Consider the following 19160-nt stretch of genomic DNA (forward strand, 5'->3'; position numbering starts at 1 on the left):
CAACATAAGCATTTATCATTTGAGCTTTAGCGGAAAAGAAGAAAAGTGATTTCATCATAAGCAGGAAATTACTAGGGGGAGGAAGACAATGATGCATGAATATTCTGGTAACCTAAAATGCTACATTCGTGTTTGCTGATTGGCTTAAGTTAGCGGAGAAGCTCATAGATGGATTGGCTTTGCCCTCAGCAGTCGCCATCTATTACAAATGTTCTAGGGGCTTCACTGGAAAGGTCATAAATCAGCCAGCTGAAAACATACCTAAAACATTTAAGAAGGTGAGTTTCACTTGTCTTTACCAGGAAGCAAATACTCATCTCCACAGTCCTAAATGAGATAGTGTTTGGAAAGTATTTCAGGTCCTTGATGGCTGAAGCAAAGGATGCAGTTTACAGCATTATTTTTGCTGAAATACACACAAGCAATTGTTGCATTCAGACTATGGGCCAGATCCTGTTCTCAATTATAAATTAATAATCAATCTGGACCCACTGTCCTAAAATTGGTGCATTTCCTCAGACTTAGACTGAGCAGCTGAGATCAGAGTGAAGTCCTGAGGAAAACAGATTTCATTTGGATTTAGCTATGCCTTTGTTAAAGAAAGTCAAATAAAGCTGAGTAACTACAGCCTCTCCGTATGTTGGGAATATTTGCAAGATCCGATTTTTGAGAAGCCAAAAGTCCACCCCAGGCTCCCCCAGCACCATTCAAACCTGTGTCCAAAGGTCTGCGATCCAAAATCTTACCATGTTAGAGGTGTAATCCAAAGCCCATTGGACTTTTGGGGATTCTTCCCATTGACTTCTCTGTGCTTTGTTCCACCATCATAACAACTGTGGTCCAGCTGCTGCTACCACTCCTCACTTTGAGAAAAAACATAATCCTCAAACAAAATGAGTTCAACCCGTGCAATCTAGACCACAGTGGATTATGTGTGGCTGGCTGACTGCAAAACCTCACCACTATCAGCATTTTTTAATTACTCTTCCAGAATTTCAAGTCAATGCTTTCAAAGTCACGCTCAGGCTGAGAGGCACATTCTGATTACTAAAGAGAAATCCCACTGACCTCCTCTCACACAGTTATGCCCAAGTTCCAATTTCTGTATCAGGTAAAGACTGTTGGAAGCAACACTGTGGCTATTCCAGAAATGAGAAAGCCCATGGAAATGACAGTCTGGACTCAGGAACGTAAAAAGATGTGACTGCTGCTATACCTTTTAAATAAATCAACACATGATTTATCTATGAGCCAGCACAGGTTTACTGATCTCTACTAGGATGCCGTGCTACCTGTTAGACACCCTGTTTGTTGCCAGGAAAAACAGCTACTGTACCAGAACACAATTGCTACACCAGCTGTAAAAAATCACTTATGTCCTGTAAAACAGAGCATGGCCTTAAATAATAATAATAATCATAATCATAATCCTTGAGAAGCGTCATTAAAGTGATGTCTTAGAGCTTCAGTAACATTTGCATTTCTTCTCCTGTTTAACGGACCAGATTTGCCAACACTTCAGGCTTTTCAAGAGAGGAGGATTTATATGAAGATCATATCCATCAGTAACTTGTGAACTTTTTCAAATAGTGATACAAGCTCAGGGTTAAGTTATCTCTTCTGATCCGTATGGATGATCTCCAGCACACATTAATAACTCCAGTGGAAGAAACAGGCCAATGATTTGTCGTTCACCGTCTTGCTAGAGCCCAAAGTGACAACCCTTTTAGGGAATGGGCCAAATTCTCCACTGTTTCAACATAAGGAGTTGTGCTCCCAGAGAATATGGCCATGACTTAAAATGTCGTACAAATCTGAGCAGAGTAAGGACGAAACAGATGTAGTAAGGTATAAGAAACGTAATACCTTGTGCTTACGGAGGCTCCCTGGGCTGGTAGGTGTGGAGATCGGGGACTGCTTTGATTTGGGTGTAGACAGCTGACTGCTTGAGGTCCCATTTGCTGTCAGAAAACAAGACAGAAGCTAGCAGTCAGACAAGCAAGAGGAAGATCTTCTTTCTCCTCTGGGGAGATGGAAGGTATCCGAACATTTAACACAGAAACGCTCTAGTTTATTCATGTTAGGCAGGAGAAAAAACCCAAGCGAACAGCATGGCTATTCACACAACTTAAGGCTTTCAGCTGTTCAGGATAATAGACTGTAAAATACAGTGAAATACAAAATATATCAAAGGAGCAATATTTCACACTACAAATATTCACCAAATTGATCCAGGATATACATCACCAGAAAAACAGAAAGACAGTGTCTATGTTCTCAAACAGTTTAACACAATTGAAACCACGTGGCATTTAAGGGCATGAGTGGAACCAGAGGCTGCAGATATCCTGGATCCTACACAAGAAATGTTAGATGGCAAATATACACATTACAAATTAGACAAACAGCTGCCCGGAATGCCCTGGATGTAGTTAGCTGTGGCTGGGATTAAATGACCAAAAGAGCCCTTCTGAAGCCCTGGTGCAAGCACAGCATGGCATGTCCCTCTTCACCTCTCTGGGGAGAGGCCAGAGCTGGCTCTGCTGTTCCTCCACTGCCTGCACCAGAGAAGTGAACATGGTCCATCAGGGGAAGGAACAGGAGAATCACATCAAGCGACAATCCTCTTGCAAAGATCAAAATCTGGCCTTTTGGGTTGCTCTGTTTGTTCATGTTGCTTTGAAGAAAACAGAGTTATTTTCCATTTTAAAAAAATATGATTCATTTAAACCCAAATGGCTTTCAGAAGGGTTGCTCACTGAGGCCTTCACAGACCTGGCTTTTAGTGAAAGTGAAGGGCCCCGGCTCTACGTCAGGGCAAGCTATTATGCATATATTGGACTAAAACCGCATCAAAGTAAATAGCATATTATGCAGAAAAATGAAGGGAAACAAAATGGAATAAGGATACATTAATTTTTTCATAACACTGATGTTCTTTGAAGTAAGCTAATGTCTTTGGTAATTGCCAGGTGTCGCAATACGTATTTCATAAGGACATACTTACGCATAGTGAACTTGGTCATTCATAGGTTGTGTATCAACTCCAGGGATACAGACCAGGAGTTGTAAACACATAGCTCCATCAGTACCAGCAGCATTACTCGAGGGAAGGAAATTCAAACTCATGCTGGCTGTGTCCAAGTATATTATCTTTTCTGGCCTTTTCTTTTTGCAATCAAAGCAGCAGCAAGCTGGAGGCCTTATGAGCATTAAACTACATATCCCAATCAAGTCTACAGAAAGTGACATTTCCAAAACCTACTCCAGATGTTAACGTATTCAACACAAGCCACAAAACTAAACCCCAAGTATTTTGATTGTCATTTCCTTAAATGGCAATAGTGTTGCCAGCCCTCCAGATAACCATACAAATCCCTACCCCTTTTAAAGAAAGCATCTTTAATTGTGTTGATGTTTCACACAGAGAAAGACAAGCATATAATGATCCAGGCTTGTTGTCCTGCTCTCTAGGTGCCCAATAACTCTCTATACCGTTACTCTAACTGTAAAGACATGCGCACAGGAGGATGGATGATTTCAGCATATGACACTTATGCTTTCAATTGTAATAGCTGAATAATAGCTAAATCAGTTACTTAAAATTAAGCAAGTAGTTGAGCGTCTGGAGGAAACCTAAGAAGTGTGTAAAGTATCATACGGCAAGAAGGTGTGCGAGTGTTGTATTTTATAAGAGCAAAACCAGCATAACTCTTGCTTTAATGCCTAAGACAGCCTCATTCCTCTTCTCTGTTACCTTCTTGTGACAAAGAGGGGGGCAGTTAAGGTTCGTAGTATCGCTGGCCCAAATGTAGAGGTCATACATGTGAATTCAAGTAAGTGTAAAGAAACACGTGCACTAAGCCACAGGACAAATGGGGAGCTGCCGGCATGTTAAAGCAGCTCAGACTCAACAGATTCATGGTGATGCGGGCCCTCTCTTCATACCCATCGTTTCTATGCAGAAGGCGCTATTGGGAAGAGGAGGCCATTCATCACAGATAGCTTTTTCCCATTACAAATGCACCTCACTGAGGAAATAGGTATTTCTTAAAAGGTGGTAGAAATAATGATTTATAGATAATTGGGGAACAGAGTGAGCCTTCACCTCCGCATTCCACTCAGACCATTCTTTATTGGTGGGGGGGAAGAACCAGTTACGGAAACCCAGAAACTGTTACGCACCGGTCCCTGCACTGTGACACGCCACCCTTCGCTTTGCTCCAGTTCTACAGAGTGAGCTGCCCTCAAGGTTGGTGGGGAAAAAAAGTAGAGTTCACTAACTATATGCCATATGACAAAGGCAATTCAGAAAAAAAAAACTTGGATCTCTTTTATGTTTTTTTTCCACCAAGTGACTTTGGGTTTTCTGTTAAAGAAAATGTGGGGTACAATAGTACTAATTTAATCTGTATTAGCTAGAATCCATCTCTAATTTCTAAAATGCCTCTTTCTTTCTTTATTTCCAATTGTCACTGATCCTGAGGCAGGAAGTAATCCTTCCTAAGACAAAGGATGCCACTTAACAACTCTACAAAGAACCCAAATCGCCCTTCCACAAACAGGAAGACTGGAAGAACGGCTAACAGTTGGTGTGCAGCAAATAGATGTAATTGCTGCAGGGAAGGACAGAAATTCCCTAATACAATGAGACTTTTAAGTGCTACAGCAGGGATGTTAATATTTTATGAGCACTAACGAAAAAACAGATGCGACATCCGAATCAGAAATCCAATGAGGCAGATGTATATCATTACAAATACTCACAAAGAATTTTGCAGCAGGAGCAACAATTAAGAAGCCCACTTTAATTTTCTCTGTCTGCTAATGAAGAATAGTGTTAATAATCAAACTTGCGCGCATTTTTTTTGAACTCAAATGCAAGAAAATAACAAGAGGCAAAGAGCAGATCCCAGGTGGTGTATAACGCTGCTGCTCCACTAAAATCTGCTATGACTTATGGTAGCTAAGGATCTCACACAAGCTCGGCTATTGGAAACTGTTCTTTATAACCAACTTTCATTTGAATTCATTTGGGTTTTTTTCCACCGCATTATTCTTTGTTTATTATGTCTTATTTATGTCATTGTATTTGCTTTGCAACCTCCATTTACCTTAAAGCTCCTTTGTGCATATGACACATCCTTCAATTGCATGAACATGTGCACTACCTTGTTTCATAGGATCCTTACCTCCTTCAGTGCACAAGACGACTTGTACTCAGGAGATAAATCAGGCTTGTCCAGCAAATGAGAGGGAGGATGGAGAATATAGCATCATGTCATGTTTGAGATGGCTATGAGAGATCCAGGTAAACTGAATTCTCTGCTTGCTTCTCCCGCTGATATTTTAGCCAAACTTCTCACATGCAATTGTTCCTTGAGCGTGGCTCAGCTTTGCTTGGATGACTGGGACACTGGATCTGAATTTCCAGCAATGATAAGCACCAAGACCTGTAAAGGAGGTTAGTGAGGTCCATCTTTTGAGCTCACATTTCTACCAATGAACAGAACTGGGAAAAGCAGGGCCCAAGGATCACAGTGAGCGCTCAAAATGCGTGGAGATATCTCGTTTTCTATCGATTTCTAAAATAAGGTGAATGCTCCTTATTCCACTGGGGTTCCTAGGGTTCTGCAGATGAGTTCCTAGTTAGGGGAACACACGCTCGTACATCACAAGAGTGAGAGAGAGAACCATGAAATACGTGGATGGTTTTGTCCCCAGGTCAGGGTTTGAAGCATCACCAAGAAAATAAGAGAGGCAACAACCAGAACAAGGACAGCATAAAGCAAATGTAGAAATAGCAGCTCATTTAGTGAGCACAAGCCATCCTGCCCTCCAGGACAGAGGAGCCTGTGGGAAAAATAAAGACTCCATTGTAGTGTTTACTCAGGAGTGGAAGAGTTCAGATTGCACAGGCATCCCTCGCTCAGGCACCACCTAACTTCCAAGCGCTCAGCTCTGCAGTATTGGCACCCTTTTCTCATCACGTTTTGTGAAGGTGATCTCTCCGCTGGATGCGTACTGTGGATTGTCAGCTAGCAGAACATAAGTAAGCGCAAGTGGGATAACAATCTGCTCTATCTTGTGTGCAATCCAAAAGACATCTGCTGCCTTTTTAACACATTCATATATAATGACCCTGGGGAGCCAGATCTGCAGTCAGGACAGACTGATATTCTGTATCTGCTTTGCTAAGTGCTGCTGCCTTGCTGTGCTGGTTTTGGCTGGGGTAGAGTTAGTTTTCTTCACAGTAGCTGGTACGGGGCTGTGTTTTGGATTTGTGCTGGAAACAGCGCTGATAACACAGGGGTGTTTTCGTTGTTGCTGAGCAGTGCTGACACAGAGTCAAGGCCTTTTCTGCCCCTCACCCCACCCCACCAGCGAGCAGGCTGGGGGGGCACAAGAAGCTGGGAGGGGACACGGCCGGGACAGCTGACCCCAACTGACCCAAGGGATATTCCACACCATATGGCGTCATGCTCAGCACATAAAGCTGGGGGAGAAGGAGAAAGGGGGGGACGTTCGGAGTGATGGCGTTTGTCTTCCCAAGTCACCGTTACATGTGATGGAGCCCTGCTGTCCTGGGGATGGCTGAACACCTGCCTGCCCATGGGAAGGAGTGAATGAATGCCTTGTTTTGCTTTGCTTGTGCGTGCAGCTTTTGCTTTCCCTATTGAACTGTCTTTATAAAACTGAACCCTTGTTTGTTATGTGAGTTACTGTAAGATAAATTCATATTTTTATAACAAAGAAGTAATGGCAAATGACATCATTATTTTCTCCCCTGTATTTCTCCCCTGAGATTTAGCTTTGTCTTTTGTTTGGTTTGACTTCTTATTGGAGTGGTCTGTTAAAGAAATTTTGTCAAACTTCATGCTGACCCTACCCCATTTAAATCTCATGGACCATAGCAGCAGCACAGAGACTTATCTCCTTACGCCCCGTTTTCCTCTGTCATGTTAGGAGAAGGAATTGGATGGTATACTGCAGTCTGGATTTTATTGCTCTAAGCGATGTCATTTAGCAAAGCTGACTTCACAGAAAGAAAAATAGAGGCTACAAATAACCATAGAAGCTTTGTAACTCCAATTCTGTGCTTTAAATTGGGATCAGATATATTTGGGTCATCCCCAATAGAGATCTTATTTTTTAAAAGCACCGAGTCTGACAGGGACTCACAGGCTCCCTAGGAGACCTGCTTCAGTGATTAAGATGCTTATAATTGAAAAGTTTTCCTAATATCTGATCTATATATCCCTTATTAAAGATTAAACCAATGTCCTGTCCTATCCCTGACAGGCACACAGGAAAATGGATCCTTATCCTCTTTTTAAAACTTCAAATGCATTTGAAGAGTGTTTAATTGTCCCTTCTCAATCTTCCTTTTTTTCCTAAGCTGAATCAGTCCATTTCCTTCAACATTTCCTCCCAAAGCAGTTTCTGAACCTTAGGAAATTTCTTCTGGATTTTCTCTAGTTTGCCTATGTCTTTCTTAGCGTGTTCAGTCCATACTAAAACACAACGACCCAAGCTCAACTAAGGCCAGATAGAGACACCAGTCCCTTCCAGTCTCAATTCACACCTGATATATGAGAAACTAGTTCAGCTCTACTAGCTAACATTTGGGAGACAGAGAAGAGAAGAGAACAGAAAGGCACTTGGATACATTCTTGTAGAGGGAGAAGTAAAATCCTGCTGTATTTTGCTAACCGCGCCTTGCTGGAAGCAACACGTTGGGGGAGTTAGGCGGAGGATATCGATGAAAGACTGCATCACAGCTCCAGCACGGAAGAGATGGGAAACTAAAGGATATCTTGGAAGCCCAGTGGGAACTGCTGGCAAAGCAGCCAGGGCCTTCCAGTCAAACTGAACCAAGAGGTGAAAAGAGGCCCACGGTGGAATGATCAGCACAGTGTCTGGAGGAATGGCTGGATCAAAACAGAAATACACTGGCATTGCTGAGAAGGTATATATACGGGTTGGGGGTTAATGAGAGAAGGAAGAAAGGATTCTCCTTGGGAATATAAGGACTGTGGTCTGTTACCATCTGCTTATAGCAAGACACTTCATTCATTCATTTCATTTTCATTCATTCATTCTTTTAATTTTCATTCATTCGTTCATTTAAATGACTGTATGGTAAATAAAGAGATAAAAGTACCGTGCCAAGAAAACAGTGTTTAACATGTTTCTGTGGATTAGCTACCTCATTGTTTTAATATCCTTGGAGCTGAAGGGCTCTGGCTGCCTAGAGGGAATTGATCTTTTCACAGTGAGGCCATGACACATCTAGGCAGGAGGCAAATTACCTCCGGCAGAAGGTAGCAATTCAACCAGTGAACTCGAATCGCTGCAGCTGGGAGCTGGCACTCTCTGTGCGGTTGCAGTTCTGTGCACAGCCTTTTGTCCTGATGTTTTTTACCGAAATATTTTGTTTATGTCTTCTTTGTTACTCCATGTTAATCCTTCTTATTTTGGAATGGGAGCTGACCACTTAGGTGGCTCACTACCAGGACTGCTGTAACAAGACAGTCAAAGAATACATTACAGTTCACATCTAGCTGGTGATAGGAGCAATTAAATGGCTTAGAAGCTGCTTCCTTTTCAGTGCTAGATTTACAGACTTGCTACATATATTTCCTTCTGTGTTCTGCTGTTGTTCTGACTCAGAGGCGGTCCCAGAGACCACAGTCGGGAACAAAGCTCTGGGTGCCATCAGGGGAAACTGGACTCCAGCCAGCAGTACGCTCTCTCTATGGCTCTCCCAGAAAACTAGTTACACCTGGATCTATGTTTCTCATTGAGAAGTAGATCACTAAATCCATAGCCAAAACCAGAAGGAGCAAAGGATGTCGAAGATGAATGGAGATCACCTGGCACAGAAGGCAGATTCCTACCTAGAAAGCTTCCAGGCTGCCAAATCAACTGAGATGGGGATCTACAGAGTCTATGACGATGGCTAACACAGCATCAGGCCAACACAGTTGTATTCATTCACCTGCATAACCTGACAGTTTACTGCGGCAGGACTGAATGCGTTAGAGAGCGTGAGGGTTGCTGGAGCAGTCTCTGGTCCACTGGAGTGTAGACAGTGGCCTCGCTAGAGTGTGGCTTGCTGCTCTTGGAAGGTCTGGAGCACATGTTGCAGCCACTCTGCTGCTGGAGATGTCTTTTGTCTCTGGCAATCTGTGAGATAATAGCTTTGGTTTTAGCAATGTTATTCTCCAAATGCTTTCAGAATACGCCAAAAGCCCCAAATAAAGAGCCTCAAAGTTCTTCCCTGTGCATGATTCCATGGGCAGATTACAGAGCTCTGTATACAAATTGGTTGTCGCTGTCTTAGATGATCCATTGGGAAAGAAGGCATGAACAGCTTAAATGATGCTCTCAAAGCCACGGAGTGAGTCAGTGGAGGAGACTGGAAGAAAACACAAGTCCCCGAATACCGCAGCCTGTGTGGAGGATAGCTGCTGCTCGGGCACAAAGCATTTCCACAGCCTTGAATGAGAAGTGTTTTATTTATGTTGACAGATAAAGATCAGAAGCGTTCCTACAGTCAATGGTAGAGAAAGCGGATGCAATGTTTGCATGCTGTCAACGTTACGTCCTCAGAATTAGCACTAGCAAGCTCTGCTGAAGCAGTTTTTTCTGTTCGCTCTGTGCTATAACAGTGACTCATTACTTTTGTCCACTATCTGCTGGCAGCCTCGAAGCTCTTGCCAAGGAGTGAGGCACAGCTGTGCGTGCACAGTCTGCTTTAAGCCTTAGCTGCCTCTGTGGGCAATGCATGCGGACCACTGTCCACACGTAAATCCACTGCGTTCTCATTTTTGCTGCTGATAAGTAATGTACCATTTTCCCATATGCTTTAACAGGGAAATGGAATAATTAGGATGAGAAATGGAAGAAAATAACATCCTCCTCTGTAACTGCGGTGCGCTTATAATGAGGAGGGTTCAGACTTCTTTCACTCAAGCAGCATGGAGATTTACTTCAGAATCTGCATTTACATCAGTGCCCAGATATGTCACAATGGCCTTAGGGACTACAGTGGAAAAAACAATACAGAAACCTACACGGAAAAGAAATGAAAAGACCAGAAACTAATAGCGTAGAATCACGGAAACTCAAAGTTCTGATATGACAACCATAGCAGAGTGAAAGACAGCAAAGACAGAAGGTACAAATGGGTAGGAGATCAAACACATAGCAAAAATATTTAATATGCTTGAAATAAAACTGCTTTTAAATCCTTTCACAAATGAAATAGGTGAGAATGCTGAAAAAAAAAGGTCAGATCATCTTTTATTAATCAGGTTTCATTCGGCATTCCTTGCCTTTTTAATGTGATAACTTCAAAATCCACTAAGCCTGTTGATTGTTTATGTAAATATGGACTCTTAAGTAATGTGTCATCCCACTTTCTTTATTACAAATTCAAGGGACAAGAACACAAGATGGTATTCTTTTTTTCTCTCTGTCCTGAGAAAACAACTGTCTTTGATTACCTTTCCAGCGCTGAGAGAGTTCAGTCATTTTTTATTCTCATTAAGGAGGACAGGCAGCCATTTTTTTCTGTATTGAAATCACAGGAAAGTACGAAAGACCCTTGTCTAGATGGATTAAAGAAACCTGATTTGTCCTTCATTACTGGCCTTACCTCCAGGAGCTGGCTATTGTTCAGCATTTCTGCTTATTTTAATCTCCTCCTGAAAGGCTCTACTAACTGTGTTCATTAAACTTCATCAGATGACTCACCATTTTGTTCCTGTGAGTCATTCAGTCAGTTAAAATCAGGAACACAATAGTTGCCATTTCACATTAGACTATATGTTCATGCAATAAAGTCTAGTTCTGATGGTAATTAGCACCTGATGCTTATGGAGAAGGTTTAAATACTGTTTCACAACTCATGCATGAGCTGACTCCCAGATCATTGAATGGGAGTTGTTTCAGTTTTTTTAAATCAACAACATATTTTCCATCATGCCTTCAATGTACCGACACCACTTTACCATGCATTTGGGATTGTAAAAGCTTTTTAGATTATAGCAAGCCTGAGTTTCAGAACAGCCAACACTGGAATCTTGAAGGAAAACTCTATTAATGCAGAGTCACCTTACAGAGAAATAACTTTTTAAAAATCACAGCGTCTTGGCATGTGCCAACCAATTTCACATTGTCTCTTTAAGTAGCTGAACAACATCAAGAGACCCTAAACAAATTAACTGCTTCCCGGGGAAAATCTTTCTGAATACTGTCAGGAGAATTTTATATCCAGTAATCCAATATCTACTGATGGTCAACTGTTGTGTGGTGTTCACATGCAATATGCAATGTGTTACCGTGAAGGTGAAAAGCAATTTCTGTTTTAGATCACCTGCGTTAATACTGTGGATAACTTGAACTTAAGCCATGAAGCTCTCCTGGAATCCTGAAGTGCTTATTTGGTGATTTGGCCATGTTAGTGAAAGGCCATGTCTGGTTCTCTTTTGGAAAAAAAGCAGGCAGACAGATGACACACCCTCTCCATCGTGACTCTAAAAACTATCAATTACCAGAAGTGTGATATTCAGCCCAGCCTTTAATTTATAGGCTCTGCGGCTCTCCAGGTGTGCTACACCGCCAATCCAGTTGCTACTGAAGAGGTAGGGAGGCACTTCAAATGGTGCAAGCTGCTGCAGCAAATCAGGATTCCCATTTTCCTTCTCTTCTATTACTGAATGCATGTCTCAGTATCACGTCAATAAACCCATCACCAGTTCTCCAATTGCAAGGTCACTGGTCTTCTTTAAATAATGATTAGAAGGGGACTTTTCTGACCTGTACAATAATTAACATTTGCATTGCACAGGAGGTTATTCTAAATCAGTCGGTATCTATAGGGAACATATGGGAGCGCTGTGGGCCTTGATTTCCTGCCTGGGAAATGGAAACTTCTTTTAACATTTTGTTCGGGCAGGAGGCTGTGAGACTGTGGGTGGTATGACCTAAAGCCACAACGGCACTTAAGCGACCAGAGGATTCCTCTCCAATATTTATTAAGTGCCCCTGTACACTAGCACCAGCTTCTTGTTTTTAAAAAACACCGAAGTTTCATATGCAAACACCCAAGGTCAATGTATCCAAAGACACACAATATGTGTTTTTCTCTTGAGCACGGTTGATATTCAGACACCAGAAAACAATCACTCACCATCTTGATGGTTACCTGAATCGGCTGGAGACTTGCTCCGGCGCATGGGGGCTGGACTCTTTGCTGAGCTCTTCTGAGGGGTGGGAGATGACTTACTGCCCGTGGCAGCCGCAGGGCTCCCTTTCATCACCCGGCACTCTAAGGAAACAGACGGCAACCGTGGTTACGTCCCTACCTCGCTGCCTATGGACACCAGATATGAAACACCCATGGGCAGCTTAGTGCTTTGTCTCCAAAGAGCTGTAGAAAACGGCAAGGGAAAAGCTGGTATCTCCACATTTTCTCCAGAGCAGAAAGGAGACTTTTTAGGGGGAGAAGAACAGTTTTGCTCCTCTAGAGGAGGTGCTGAGACAGTGTACGTCAAGATCAGGCTGGCTCTCTAGCAGGGCCCATCTCCATACCTGTGTCCTACCAAAGATTTTCTGCCCTTCCCCTTGCCTTGGTTCTCACCAACTAGTGAGCACAATGAAAATGGTCAACACTGAGGGAAGAATCAGGCCAAAAAATCAGTTAATTCGCTGTAACCCTTCCGTGAAGACCTAGTAGTAAGAATGATGAGTGCAATTTATGCAGGTGCAGAAAGCCAGCAAACAGCTCATGGCATGACATAAAAGTCTCTAAGTGGCAGATGGGACATCTGCCCGGGAGGCTTTCACCCAGCCTGAATCAACCTCTTCTGTGGTTTCAACAAGCTGCAACTTTTCAGATGCAGAAAGCAAAGAAGACAAAATGGTTTTACAAAACACGTCCTCTGTCCTGGCCACTCATCCCTTTCAGAAACGTTTGCATAAACAAGTCTAGTAGATTTATATGCTTAAAGACATGAGCAGATGAGAACCCCAACTGTGTTTTCTTAAAAAATAAATAGGCCAGGAAGAATGGAAAATGTAAACATGATCTACAGCGTCCTGCAGAAGGGAACTGAAATGCTAACAAACCTCTGTGTGTCCCAGGATTTCAGGCATGCCAGATCTTCAAAACCAGGGTTTATTTACATTGAGAGCTAACAGAAAAAGCACTTTCCACCCCTCAAGTTATTAAGTTAACCCAGTTAAGAAGGAGGCAATAAAAAGGGGATTTCCTTTTTGTCAAATGCTAACTGGTCTCACCTCATCTCCTACAACAGATTGTCCTCACCAAGATGTGAAAAATGGGTCTTTTTTTACAGATGTGAATTAGATGTTCCACATACAGACAGTTTTTTTATGGAAAAGTTCAGCTCAGCATGCATGGGCTGGACTGAGGACTCCCTTGACTAGATTCCCTAATGGGAATCAACTAAGGCAGCACATAGCGGATAAATAATTGGTCAACCGAAAACAAGTTGTCTGACCTAAATGTATGTGTTATTTATTTATATATCAGTATATCTATGAAAATGTAATTGCCTTAAATTTTTCCCCAGGCTTTCCTCATTCTCAGACAGTCAAAAGTCAGTCTCTTCTTCTTCCAGATGGTTTGCGAGAGAGTTTGCTGTTGGGTCATGCAGTACAAGAATATGAAGAGAGGATGCCCTGTGCTCCAAGGATACTGCATGGCGATAATTAAACCTACAGTGAGTTTATTTTCTCTCCTGCTAAATGGATTTTGGAAACTGTACATTGGGGATAGAAAAAGTTGTGTGGGTTTTTTTTTTTCCAAAGGTACTTGACTTCTCACAGATGATGCCACTGAAAGGCTTGTAGGGCTCCAGCACCAATATAGCCCCAATTTTTTATACATGAAGAGCAGTAATGACTGGGGGGGGAGGTGTGGAAGGTAGACTATCCCTCCTTGATACTAAAGAATATAGTGTTTGATGAGACACTGTGAAATAGCCACTAGGGAGTGTGTGCAAATTACTGCTCCTGGTGTTAACCAGCCAAGACAAAACGTGGGGAAAAATCATCTTCAGTCACTGCAGAAGTAATATTTTTCAAGGCTCTTACATATAGCTGTTTAACAAAAGCAGCGCAACATTTCGATCTTGGAGCACGATTCGTTTGCCCAGCCATAGGCACCAAATGCTGTGTGAGATACAGTAGAGTACAGCCTCCCCAGGGCACAGTGGGTCTCTTGGTGCCCCTGCGTGATATCTGTCAATCATATATCACGTGGGTATCTCAGAAACCAAGGGGGTCTCAAAGGGTGTTAGACATCTATGTTTAGTCACCAGAATTACTCCCTAAAAAAATAAACCTAAAAAGTGAAAATACTTTATGTTGCATCTTTTCAAGAGCTTTCAAATTTATTTTCTTCCCAGGGGAGTAATTCCTTGAAAAGAAAGTCAGCTTTGCATTTTCCAGCAAAGAAAGGCTGACGCTGAGGGATTCCTCCAGCTCAGCCGTTGGCAAGTGTCAGTACACCAGAGGCAATCACTGAGCATTTGCACATCTGGAAACAAGGTTCTAAAGGTGGAAACCTGGCTGTGCTGAAGTTAGTGTAAACAGGCCTCTAAACATCACAGGGGGCGTGACATTTCCATGGGCTGATGCTAAAACCAGTTGGTACGAATGAGACAGAGCAACGTCACCTGGACGGTGCTCAGCAACAGGGATTATAGGGCAGAAGCTGTGGTGGGCGGTCAGGAGGAAAAAGATGACATAATCCTCTCTTATGCTATTTCTCATTTTGTTTCCTGATGTTCTGCCAGAGTGAACATAATAACCAGCACTCCCAGGGCATGTCATCCAAACAGGCAAGAAAAAGTACACCACGACAGAGGAGATTTTAATAAGTGACATTGATATGCAAGACCTCAGGACTCTCAGTTCTCCTTGCAGCATCTGACTCATAACAAGCAAGGATGATGGGTGTATAATGGGAAAACGCTGCTGGCTAATAGCTCCTCATCTGCTTCTTGCGAGGTGCAGGGCACCCCTACTCCCCTGAAAATACCACTGAGAGCTGCAGTTACTCGGTGCCTTCCCAACAGCAGGCTTGGCTTATTTTTGTTAGAGAAATCCAAGCTGGAAAAATCAGTAGTAATCAGGAGTGTAGGCAGAGAGCTGGGCTTCCCATCGAGTTGTTCTGCTAGGGTTGCATCCAAACTGTTTTACAGTGTGGAACTCCCTGTGGAGCTGACTCAACTGCCGAGTGTTAAAAAAAAATACAAAGCTCAGGTTACAGATCGCTTCCCCAGCCTGACACAGGCTTTATTCTCTGCCTGCAAAGTTTCAGCTGAACCTCGGAAACTTTCTTTGAATTAACCAAGACCACCAAATGGGTTCATCTGGAGTACACAGGTCAGAAGTACCAGCATCAAATAAAATCAGGCTTGCAAAGGAGTCATAAAAATACAGTGTTTGAAGATTAGGGGCTGCTTGACTTCCTGGTACACAGCAAAAGTCCTCTTTGGTCTTCAATGCCGAGCCAGTTTATACCATATAAGACAGCATGGGGCTCCGGTTCCTTATACAGGATACCTAGAGCATTGGGAAATGAGCCTGAACGTTTGGAGACCACATTTTCTCCTAGTTTAAGTGGTCAAAGTTACATTAATTTACTCTTGCTGCACTCACTGGCACCAGCGGACAGCCTGCGCCGTTGGTGTATACAGTTGCCAGGTGGGGTAGGTGGTAACTCCTACAAGCAAGCTCTGTATATTCAGTGAAATCAAAGATTTCATGGCTTAATTGATCAGAGACTCACATTATTACAGATCTGTGCTTGCACTTGTAACAGGGACAAATAATGGTGCTGTCCCCGTCCCCCCCCTAAAAAGGGAATTATTGCCCTGCTTTTTGAATCAGCAGAAGAAAGCAGCGGAGGGAGTGATTTTTCTTTTAACTGTGCTTGTCCCATTTTTTAATATTCACATGTGTACGTAAGGACAAGAGTCCTTCTACTGTTTAGTTCTCAAGAAAAATGTATCTATCTGACTGCAACTGGGTAAAATTGAAAGGAGATACGCTACCAGATTTTGCAGTAAATGTCAAATGGTGTAGGAGTCCATCTATTCTGACTTGGGCTACCTCAGTCAGTATTTGCCCGAGTATAATATCTGCTGACTGTACAAGTATCACAAAAGGATGTTAAACTCCACGTACTAGGTCTTAAAAACCAGAACAAAAGCATGCAGCGTTGTTATCTGATACAAGCAACTGAATGGAAATCAAATAAAAACACAGACTGGAGGGCAGTGTGTGTTTGATGTTACCGCTTTCATCCAGAGAAAAGTCATCCTGTGCATAGCGGAATTTTTCTGGACCACAGGCGATAAACACATCATCATCCCCAAAGAAATCGTGGAGACAGGTCACCTACAGAGAGAGCAAAGTCATTCATTTTATTGTTAATTGGCAACATTCTGATGTGGCTTAGTTTTAATGTAAACAGGAGGGAGCTGCTGTTCCCCCTGTCCCATGCTAATTCGGTCCTGCTTCCCGTGAGCCTGGTGCACAGCGCACAACTTCTCTGGGCAAGTCAAGTGTAAAAGTGTAATTAAGAGGAAAAAAAAAAAATCCCAACTACCTTGCGAATTCTGTGAGGTATGGCATTTCCGATCCATTCAGGAGCTGACAGAATACATTAGTCACCCTAATGAATGACGCAGGCATTCCTGAGCTACTTCTAAAATACGAAGCAGGGGTACCCCCCCCCCCCCCCCGCCACGTTGGTAGGCAAGGCTGTGACACCACGGCCCATGCTGATGAGTATCTTGGTACCAACAGAGCCTAAAAACTCAGAGAACCACTAAGAAGGCGAAGAGCTGCTGGGCACAGCCCAGGTGCAGAAATGTGACTCTTCCTGAGCAGGCAATCTTGATGATAGGTTTTAAAGCCAAAAGGTTTATCTGTGCCATTGAGGGAGAGGCCCAAAATATCATTGGACGCCCTTCCCACCCAAGCATCATTTAAATCCACAGATGTACTCCAGATGTTGTGTCTCCTTCTCCCCGCTTTTGCCACCCCGACACGGGATGATAAAGCACCATTCCTCGCTGCAGAGCTGCCCATCCCGCAGAAGGCCGAGTGGTGGGGAAGGCGGGTACTGACATTTATAATGGAGGTATCAGGCGTTTTGGCATGTCTGGGCACTGGGGTCTTTACAGAGGGCAGATCCATTGCAAGGGACTGGAGAGAGCACTGGAGAGAACTGTGGGGAAACTTACTGTAGACAGAGCTGAATTCCCATATCTACTGATCCGTTTGAGCTGGACTGTGAAAAGTTAATTTCAAGCTCTAATAAATCAACTATAAAGAAGGCTTTTGGCTATCTTAATAAGGCTCAGTATTTCACACTGGTTAATATAATGTAAAATTAAAGCACTGCCTAAGAGTGCCAGCTCTGGTTAAGATGCCAAACGTTAATGAAAAGTTTGCTTTTCACATTGGCATGACTTTCAAAATGGAGCAAGCTGAAATCTGCTGTGGCTTTGATCAAAGGTAGAATTTTCTTTGCAAACATCAGTGAATTCCAGTTTCTGTTTGCCTAAAATTAGGTTGAAAATAGTTAACATGTTACCTATAGAGAATTCTCCCACAGAAAAGATGACATTTCAAACCAGCACTTGGTATTACAGACCTCCCCCTGAGGATGCGTGGCACTGATTCATTTGCAAATAATTGGGTTTGGCTCAATACACAAGTTCCCATTTGAATGCTAAGTGCTATATTTATGCCATGGAAAAGACTCATGGGTTGCTTAGCTCACCCTTCAGTACGGAAACCACTGCGCAGTTAAACGTAGTGCAAAGCTAGATCACAACGTAAGGGTTCAAAAATTTCCCAGCCTTTTACATGAAATCAGAGAGAACCCACAGGTGCTTTTATCGTCTCCAGGTCATAAGTCAAAGTGTATATTTTGTCCTTGAACTCCCCACAACCGCCACAAGCAAAAAGAAAGTCCAGGCAACCAAGAAAGCCTTCAGATCGAGGGTCCAAATGCGACGGAAAACTACCAGCATGCACAAGGACAGAAACCTGATTACATGTCAAGCAGAGATACTTGCAATTCACTTTGCTGCATTCTTGTCCCTTCAGGTAGTAGGTTATTGTGTGTATTTTGTAATTCTGAACAGCTGGCTGGCTGAGTACTGGAGGCTGGTAAAGAAATTGGATAACCTCCTTGTTGAGCTCCTAATATTCAGGAAACAATAACTTCTGTATTTGCTTTATTTGTTCCCTTTTGTTTCCTGCTGTAACTTCCACTATTAAGAACTCACCACAACATGGTAGAAAAGACAGCCAAAAACCAACCCCACTCCCATTAAATAGTGCAAAACATCGCAAAAATTCAGAAAATAACAGGTGTCACAGATTATGCAGTTTTAGCTATGTTGCTTATGTTCACCACGTGTGTGGTATTTTCTATTTACCTTTTGTTTATTCCGCTTAAATCCTTGACCATTACTGTAGGCCCCTGAAACATGCCCCGTATGTATTGCTGTCTACATAAAGTCGCTGGAGTAAACTTTCTTTGTGAAAACACGCGACTTAAGTGCTGGATCTGACAGCACCAGAGCCAGCTTGCCTAAGTGGCGCATAGAAAAAGAAAAACACCAGGAGAAAGCCCTAGATACGCTCCTCCCTGCAGGACATGAAGCTAAAGAGGACGCAAGCTGGGAAGCGGGACCGTGGGCTGCTCTGCTGGGATAGCTGGTTCGAGACCTTATTAGCCAGTATGGAACGTTTCAGGGTTGTTCTTGACAAGCAAGGCCAAACCTCTACCCTGCGTTAATTGTTTTAGGGGTTTTTAGTGACTCCAGAATAACCTTCTAAGTCATCTTATCTCCATTCTTCTCTTCTTCTTCTCATGCTTTCTCAGTAAAAAAAAAAAAGTACAAGTCTCCCCTCAAGCAGTCTGGACAGTTTTGAAAGTCTATGTTCTGCTTTAGCTTACTCTAATCTACTACTCTAATTATATCCAGTAATTGGTCTGGAACACCATGAAAACCCTGAAAGAAAGTTCACATCAACAAAAATTTGCCCCAGCTGATAACATGAAAAATCATTGGTTTTAAATGCTGCATTTTACTCTT

General features: G+C 42.8%; 1 protein-coding gene across 2 annotated transcripts in view; it reads right to left on the reverse strand.

Moving 5' to 3' along the window:
- The window catches only part of DCX (doublecortin), an 84793-nt gene that overhangs the window by 12759 nt on the left and 52874 nt on the right, over positions 1-19160 (reverse strand). Inside the window, exons 4-6 of one of the 2 annotated variants that reach the window (XM_076347404.1) lie at positions 16338-16440; positions 12215-12337; positions 1867-1961 (exon numbers count right to left, since the gene is read on the reverse strand). In XM_076347404.1, coding sequence (XP_076203519.1) covers positions 1867-1961; positions 12215-12337; positions 16338-16440 — 321 coding nt within the window. Of the gene's footprint in view, positions 1-1866; positions 1962-12199; positions 12338-16337; positions 16441-19160 lie in introns of both variants that reach the window. The other variant, XM_076347403.1, reaches the window with a different exon arrangement.

Source organism: Aptenodytes patagonicus, chromosome 9 (genome assembly GCF_965638725.1).
Source record: "Aptenodytes patagonicus chromosome 9, bAptPat1.pri.cur, whole genome shotgun sequence".
NCBI lineage: Eukaryota > Metazoa > Chordata > Aves > Sphenisciformes > Spheniscidae > Aptenodytes > Aptenodytes patagonicus.